General features: G+C 38.9%; 2 protein-coding genes across 2 annotated transcripts; both read left to right on the forward strand.

Annotated features, from left to right (window-relative positions):
• Positions 1-1,288: 1,288 nt before the first annotated feature.
• On the forward strand, positions 1,289-4,961 carry bphl (biphenyl hydrolase like). The gene is made up of 7 exons (XM_070832577.1): positions 1,289-1,466; positions 2,794-2,897; positions 2,985-3,151; positions 3,554-3,707; positions 3,820-3,951; positions 4,036-4,159; positions 4,668-4,961. Exons 1-7 carry the CDS (start codon positions 1,384-1,386, stop codon positions 4,756-4,758), a joined length of 855 nt encoding a protein of 284 aa, XP_070688678.1. The 5' UTR covers positions 1,289-1,383; the 3' UTR covers positions 4,759-4,961.
• A 550-nt stretch (positions 4,962-5,511) lies between these two features.
• On the forward strand, positions 5,512-7,850 carry psmg4 (proteasome (prosome, macropain) assembly chaperone 4). Its single transcript, XM_070832699.1, has 3 exons — positions 5,512-5,727; positions 6,667-6,742; positions 7,519-7,850. The coding sequence occupies exons 1-3, from the start codon at positions 5,551-5,553 to the stop codon at positions 7,638-7,640; spliced, it is 375 nt and encodes a 124-aa protein (XP_070688800.1). The 5' UTR covers positions 5,512-5,550; the 3' UTR covers positions 7,641-7,850.
• The last annotated feature ends 387 nt before the right edge of the window (positions 7,851-8,237 follow it).

The raw sequence follows: 8,237 nt of genomic DNA on the forward strand, positions 1-8,237 counted from the left end.
AGTAAAATAGATGAAAAAGCAGGTCTGTCTGAATCTTTCACAAACATTCGTTGTCCCCAGAGAATGAAATCTGCTGACTTTCATTGGCGTCGTTGATCCCCTGCCTTTTTTAAGTTTTCACTTATCCAATGAATTACCTCAACGTCTACAAGACTGATTGGAACACATTTTGCTACAGATATTCATGGTCTTCAGAGGATAAACTTTATGGATCCTCTGACTTTTCCTCTAGCGACACAATGAAGTGGACGTTTGAGGCAATTTAAATTAAACTCGGTCCAGACGTTCAGGATGAACCGTAATAACTCACTCTTCATCCAGTGCCATCATCATTTATCCAACACTTTGATTTAAGATTGAATCTCTGATAGATTATTGACATTCCCATCAGCCTCAGCTGTAATTTGTGTCCAGTGCTAATCAATAAAAGTTAGTCTGATAACATGAATATATTAGACTTTTTCATGCACTACACAGTATCTCAGTGTTCACTCTACATTATATCCTAATATAATTAACTTCACCATGTAGGACTGCATTTCATTGTCTGTGGTGACATGTTGACAAACTGTTCATTCATATTCTAACTTTCTTTGACAGGTGTGAAATGGAGACGGCATCCTGTCGGTTCATTTCCATTAAATCAGTAAGAATTAAGTTTCCAGTATTACTGTATTCTAAACATTTTCATTTCCCCAAATTACCGAAGGTCTTTGAAGGAAACTTCCTCAGAAATTATTTGGAAATCAAAGCACCTGTAAAATGACGGTGTTTAATACAGTCAAGTAAAATCAGTAATACAACACTGTGGAAATATTCCTGCACTGAAAACGTGTAAAAACATACTTCATGTACCAAAAGTAAAAGTATGTTTCAGATTAATACAGATTATCTATCATTGGAGTATAATTATTCATGTTTTCATCACTTTAATGTTGCCGTTTATTTAGATATATATATTCTACACTTCTGGAGATAACACAATAACATCATAATGTATTTATTGATCATAGTTTTACTGTTAATCTGAATCTGAAAAGTAACTAAAATATTTTCTTTTGAGATGTAGCGGTGCAACAGAAAGAGAAAGTACCAGTATTCCTACTTCTGTACAGAACCTGAGTAAACGTGGTGTAACACCAGGATTAAACAGGTGAATGCTGCCTTTAGGTTCGTTTCCGTACTTTCGCTTTAAACCTTTGGCCAACACACACACACACACACACACACACACACACACACACACACACACACACACACACGTGGAAAGTGCCCCAGAGAGTGCAGCTTCCTGGTTTCCTGCAGGAATCAAAGCGCTGTGCAGGATTTCCAGCAGACTTTGTTCAGTCTGTTGCAGCACGGAGAGGAGCTCCGGGGGGGGAAATGGCGCTGTTAGTGTGCGGAGGACGTTTGTTAAAAAGCAGAAGTGACGCTAAGAGGGTCGTGGCAGCGATGCAGCCCCTCTGGTAACAGTCTGAGCGGACTTCACCCTCTTATTTGCATGTTTGCATGTTTACAGGCACGTTTTGGGAGCGGACTTCAGCCACGGAGGGCTGCAGAGAGGAGACAGGAAACGAGCTGAGCTGCTGTTTGCACCACGTTCGTCTTTCTTTTCTTTTTTTTTCTTTTTTTTTTTGTTGTTGTTGCAGAATTTCTCTGAATGATTGTTCGATTTAAAGCCACTAGATGGCGCAGTGTGTCCAGGCTGAGCTCCATAGACGGAGAGCACGAAATAATAATACAGAGAAACATAGTACAGGTCCCACTGGGGCTCTGTAACACAGTTATTAGTATTATTATTATTATTAGTGGCATCCTTTAGTACCAATGTGAGATGTTTTGTTTAAAATCAATAAAAAGTATTTCATAGTTTAAAAAGTCCCTCCACTGCCGGACAAAAGTCACTGCTAGAAATTCTCCAAATAGAAAAGAAAGGTCTGCAAAAATATCCCCACAATTTTTCTTTTCGCTGCTTAATTTCTCCATCAGAAGGAGTGACAGTAATAATTTATGTTTATTTCTATGATCTATCACGCTTAAATGTCTTAAATGTTATTTTTAATTAGTTGTAACTAGTATTCTACATTTTCAAATCATATCAGGTTTTGCATTTAAAGTGTTTAATCACATTGTTCCAACATTTCAACTGTGACTTCTGTAAAAATGTCGATTCTAAATACATTTATTTTCATTTATTTATTTGAATCAACGAACTCTTGCAGTCTGGAAACTTTCCAGCAGGAAAAATCTAAATGTCCTGCAGGACAAAATCCTACCGGATCTCATCGGTCAGGACAGTTTGAACACCTGCTTTCTTCTCAGAAGAAGCATTTTCCTGTTTGACTTTTATGTGACTGCGGCTGTCAGAGCAGTTGATCAAAGCAGCCGTCGTCAGATCAGCTTCAGGTTTTCACAGCAGGTCACAGCAGGTATGGAGACGTGGTGTTGAGCTCCTTCACTGTTCGGTCCCCTTCAAAGCTATATGATTCCTCTAATTGATATAAAAAACTGTTTGGTCATATTTGGTTTTATCTTTGACTGTCAAATGAAAGCCGATGTTGTCAGGATGCCCTGAAAAAAAGTCTTCTGCAGACAGAGAAAGTTTGGGAACTCAACTTTGTGTGTCCAAAGAACGAGTGTCACAAGTGGAAGACAGAAATGACAGAAAAGAGTCTGAGATTTCAAAGTTTTTTGCATGTTACATAATCCGGGAAAAGTCAGAGAATTCTACATTTGACTTTAAGTCTGTCTTTGACTCTGACCGTTACAGTCTACCTGTCTGCCTCCCTGCAGCTCCTCGGTGGCCTCGGGCAGGCAGCATGTTAATGGAGTGGATCTGTACTACGAGCAGACAGGCAGAGGGAAACACGCTGTGCTGCTGCTGCCTGGTGCTCTGGGTAAACACCCCAACACACACACACTCTCTCACACACACACACACACACACACAGTTTCACTGTCTCATATCCTGTCTTCAACCACAGGAAGCACCCGGACCGACTTTGGCCCTCAGCTGAAGTCTCTCAATAAGGAACGCTTCACTGTGGTGGGCTGGGATCCCCGTGGTTATGGACAATCCCGCCCCCCGGACAGAGACTTCCCCCCTGACTTCTTTGAGCGGGATGCAAAGGATGCAGTGGATCTGATGAAGGTCTGATCATTTATCGTGTTATCATCTCGTATTACCAATCTGAAGAGCACACCACGAGCCTTCAGATCAGTTGTTTTTATGATCAGTGGAGGAAAACAGTGAAGCAGTAATGCACACCGTGTTTCAAAATAGAAGCAAAGCCCTTTAAAAATCCTTTATGGTGCACTTAATAGACTGAAAACAAGCAATCCAAGTTTGCTGTTGCACAGTTTCTCTTAAAATGAGAAAGTTTTACCTCCTCTGATCCGATCTGCTCTATATCTTAAGATAAAACAGTCAAATATGACTTGAATGGCGTCTAATTTATGCTCTACTTTTAGTGGCTAGTTGATGTTGATAGTCTTGATATAAAAGTGGAAGATAATTAACTAACTGTATGTTTATTATTTGTTGCATCGGCAGGCGTTGGGCTTTGGAAAGTTCTCTCTGCTGGGGTGGAGTGACGGAGGAATCACCGCTCTGATTGCGGCCGCGAAGAACCGCGACCTGATCAGCAAGATGGTCGTGTGGGGCTCCAACTCCTTCGTCTCCCAGCAGGACCTCAAGATTTGCAACGGTACTCCTGCTCTGTCTTTCGTCGCCTCTTACACTGTGCAAGCTGTTGTCTTTTCTTAAGAGATGTGTCTGTGCGTGCTTGTGTGTGCGTGGGTTTCTGTGGGAACACATAGCTGTCCGCGATATCTCCAAGTGGAGCGTGAGGATGAGGCAGCCCATGGAGGAGGTGTATGGAACAGAAGTGTTTGCTAGGACCTGGGAGGCCTGGGTGGACGGGATCGCACAGTTTGCAGAGAGACCAGAAGGTACTAAACCCTTCTTTATGTCATGCTTTAAGAAATACTAGCTGAGAAGAGTGAAGCCAGTTTCCTTTAATATCCTGTGGTCAGGGAGTATCTGCATGGAGCTTCTGCCCCTAATCAGCTGTCCAACCCTCATCATCCATGGAGAGAAGGACCCCATGGTGCCCGGCTTCCACCCGCAGTACCTCCTCAAGCACATTAAAGGATCACGGTGAGACCACACAAAAGATACCTGTGGTATTTTTAAACCTGGGCCCTTTTTTTTTGTTGCTTGGTGCTTGTTTGTGCCACTGACAGGCTCATATTATTATTATTATAAGAGTCTGACAACATTCTGTGTCAAACAGATATTGTGTTGGATCTGAATTAAGTCTTTAAAGTCACACAATAACACAAACATGTCAACTGATTGAGGCAGCGGAAGACCAGCAGCTCCTGTGTTCTGAGAGGTAAAATCAACGTTTTTGTCAATGGAGTCTGGTGTGTTTGAAGAGAGTGATGTTACAGCTGGTTCTGGTTCTGCGTGGGGATCTTCTCCGTAATGTTGTCAGACCCTTGGAATAAAAAAAATCTGAGCCTGTCAGTGACGAAAACAAGAACAACAGTACAACCATTGTAGCCCAATCTGTTATTTCAAAAATAAAATAGGGTGCAGGTTAGTTAGTTAAGGAAAAGACACATGTAGCGTGTATTACCCCCTTTTTTTGTCCCTAATCTAGATTACACCTGATGCCAGAGGGTAAACACAATCTCCACCTGAGGTATGCGGATGAATTTAACAAACTGGTGGAAGACTTCCTGGAAGACTGAGCGATTAATTCACTCCAGTGAAATAACGGCTGATCATTTTGTGGAGGAGAATCAGGGTGACTAATAGTTAATTGCATATATTTACACAATGAGAGTTATTTAAAATACACTATTTTCAATCAATTCATTAGTTGTTAAAGACTTTATTTTACTTTAAAATGCCAATGTGAATTTTTTCTATAATAAAATTTGTCATGATTCAACTGGGTGACTTATTTCTGAATACATATACTGAAGTAATGCACTTAAATACTATTCTGAAGTACTTGTAGTATAAATTTAGTCACTCATTACATTACAGATTCAGATTATCAATACAAAATACTGAAAGCAAATAAAATATAATAATAAAATAAGTTAAGTGATTAAAATTAGGGACACAGATTAATCTATTGATTGTATCGCATAATATAATATATAATATTCTGAAATGGACCATTCTGCATTATAACTACTTTATATTGTAAATAAAGTAAATATTGTTACTAATATTTTTGTATTTTAACTATTAAATAACTAAATTATTTGAAAGCATGACTTATTGTCCCATATTATGTGACATTTGCTGTAATTGAAATGAATGATTTTTATATTTTTAATGCTTAATTTACACAGTAAGTATTATTATTAGTTTATAGACCAACATCCAGTTTATAATCGAGATCAGAGCAGCGCGCCGATCGATGATCGATTGCTCCGGGCTGCCGTTTTCCCACCAAACCAGGAAGTAGCTGCTTCTGTTTACAGCTAGCACGAGTTGAATCGATCGCAGCCCAAACACACACAAAAAAAATGACCGAAACACAAAACGGAGGCGCGTTTGAGGCCATTTCGGTGCACAACTTTTCGGAGAAGATTCTGGAGCAGGTCGTGCACTTCCACGCGATGAAGCTCAGCGGAGGGTTTTTCCTGTGGGTCGGCTCGAGCCCCGTCCTGTCCAACCTGGCGGTGTCCATGAGCAGCAAATATGTAAGTGAACGCACCACTGAGCAACAAAGTGGGTTCATTTTTCATCCAAATGTGATTTAATTTAGGGATAAAACATTACAGGGGACTGAGCTGAGGAGGGAGGCTGATTATTATTATAAAGTTTATTTCTAAATGCACCTATAAGTACGTGTAATTGCATTAAAAACACATTTTTAAAGATCGCAGACTAGTTAAAATACAATTAAACATAGTAGAATAGACCAAACTGTGTTATACATTGCTTTGCTACACCAAAATATATCTAATATCTATGTTATATTATTGTGTACTATATACTGTCATACTATATTACTACATATTACCTTTATATTTAATCCTATATCCCATGTTATATTATACTTTTCAATATTACTGTATATGTTGATGTCTTATAGTATTATACTATATTTTATATATATACATATACATATATATATATACATATACATATATATATTTTTTTATTTTATTTTATTTTTTTTATATTTCTCCGTTACTACAATTAAACACAAAGTATTTTTACCTAACTAATGTATATTCTGGTTTACATAGACTTGTAAATGCTCCAAAAGGAGATGTGGGAGAACATTGTTGTTGTGATGTGGATGAGATGACAGTTTAACAGGAAGGTGTTGACATGTTGTCTCTGTGGGTCATCATCTAATTTTATGGTCCCTGTTGTTCAGTACTCTTCCAGCTCCTGGTCACTGTTAAATTAATATAATAAATCTGCAGCCCAAACTGTCACTGTCACTATAGCTTCTCTTCGACATCCCCCTAAAGAAAAGTGTGTTTGGGATTTATGGTCTGTGTGTTGAACCTCTGTGGGAACAGCAGGGCTGACAGACACATGTTAAGAAAGTCAAACATTATCTTGGTTGTAAATGATTTATGTCCCTGCAGCGTCACTGACTGTTGCTGTTGTTCTTTTGTCTGCAGGATTCGATGCCTTTATCTACGTTAGTCATGGGGGACCCATCCAACACTGCTCCAAATTCCTTGGCACAGAGATTAGGTAACGATGTCTGAATTTATGTGTCTGTTGCTGCTAATGTTAGAAAGTCCAGAAAACCTCTCCCAGCTATCGTGTTTTAGCCAGAAATCAGAATTTGTAATCAACTCTATTGTCAATAGCTCTCAAAATGTTATTTTGTAAATGTACATAATACATAATCTACAGAGTCTTGAGACTTGCTTTCATTGAAAACGATAGTACAAGTTTGATAAAAAAAAAAAAAAAAATCAAAGTGATAATGATGATGGAGTTTCAGCTGATATTTTTAACACCTAACAAAGGTAATTCAAACCAGCAGCTACTCAAAAAGTTTATAGGACGCTTTGGGAAATGGGCGGTTTTGAAAAATAGACTTTGTTGTGATGAAGAGAACAAACATCAGGTCCCAGCACAACCTCCAGGACTGATCGACTTAGTACAATAGTAAACTATCGCATGTCATTTAACCTAAACGTGAATATTCATGTATCTTCTTTTTCTTGGCTTTCACTTCTACTTTCTTATTTTCTTCTATGCTTATCGTACGCACCATTAAACCACAGCAGATTCCTTGTATTGTGACAACTAGACAACTCTCTCTCTCTCTCTCTCTCTCTGTCTCTCTGTCTCTGTCTCTGTCTTTTTTTCCTGCCACTGCTTCCTAATATAATACCTGAATCTTTGGGTCTCTCTCTTAATTAAAGAGTTCGCTCTACACCTGCTCTTTATGGGATAAAGCTGTTATGAATTGGCAATAAACCTGATTCTAAAATGGCCTCTTTCTGCCTGTTTTGCAGCAAAGAAGACCAAAAAGCAAGTATATGTGAGCTACAGTCTGCCCATGACGGACTCCAACCTCAGTCTTTTGGTGGAGAACCGGATCAAGAAGGAGCTGGAGCTCCATCCCGAACACTTCTGAATGTATTTATTAGACTCTTGTGTGAAACTGAGGACACGTAGGAAGAAAGCCCCCCCCCCCCCCCTCAACACTTTGCTCCAACTCAACAACCACAAACAGCCACATCAAGTGTTCTTTTATTGACATAATAAATTAAGTGGTTTATTATCAAAACATGTAGGCCTATGGCTTTTTGTACAAATGCATCATATTAAAAAAATAACACTTAGAAAACAGCATTAGTGGTTGAGTCTTTTTTTTTTTTTTTTTTTTGTTTTCTCCGAGTGTTTAACTGTCGAAAACATACAAACTAGCAAACCATACAAGGTGTTGAAAATACATGCTGTGTACTAAAGATGGTTTGAAAAATGGAGGATCTGTGGATTCAGGTACATTTGGACAAAAATGGTTTATGGGATGGTTTATCTATTCAGTGTGCTTATACCCTATAAAAGTAAGGTCGGCTGTCCATACATCATGAGTGAATGGCACATGTATACATACCTCACATTTGTATGCAGTCCTAAGGGATACTTAGAGAGTAAAGTGTATAAATGTACACTAATCACAACTAGGCCAGGTCTATGTAGGCAAGGCTGCTCTATTCTAATCTTCACA

This window comes from Pempheris klunzingeri, chromosome 6, assembly GCF_042242105.1.
Source record: "Pempheris klunzingeri isolate RE-2024b chromosome 6, fPemKlu1.hap1, whole genome shotgun sequence".
Taxonomy (NCBI): domain Eukaryota; kingdom Metazoa; phylum Chordata; class Actinopteri; order Acropomatiformes; family Pempheridae; genus Pempheris; species Pempheris klunzingeri.

Excerpts from the sequence above, each read along its gene's own strand:
- bphl (XM_070832577.1), top strand. The coding sequence starts at position 1,384 with ATGGCGCTGTTAGTGTGCGGAGGACGTTTGTTAAAAAGCAGAAGTGAC. Across the intron at positions 3,152-3,553 it reads ATGCAGTGGATCTGATGAAG|GCGTTGGGCTTTGGAAAGTT; the intron begins GTCTGATCATTT and ends TTGCATCGGCAG. Across the intron at positions 3,708-3,819 it reads GGACCTCAAGATTTGCAACG|CTGTCCGCGATATCTCCAAG; the intron begins GTACTCCTGCTC and ends GGGAACACATAG.
- psmg4 (XM_070832699.1), top strand. The coding sequence starts at position 5,551 with ATGACCGAAACACAAAACGGAGGCGCGTTTGAGGCCATTTCGGTGCAC. Across the intron at positions 5,728-6,666 it reads TGTCCATGAGCAGCAAATAT|GATTCGATGCCTTTATCTAC; the intron begins GTAAGTGAACGC and ends TTTTGTCTGCAG. Across the intron at positions 6,743-7,518 it reads TTCCTTGGCACAGAGATTAG|CAAAGAAGACCAAAAAGCAA; the intron begins GTAACGATGTCT and ends CCTGTTTTGCAG.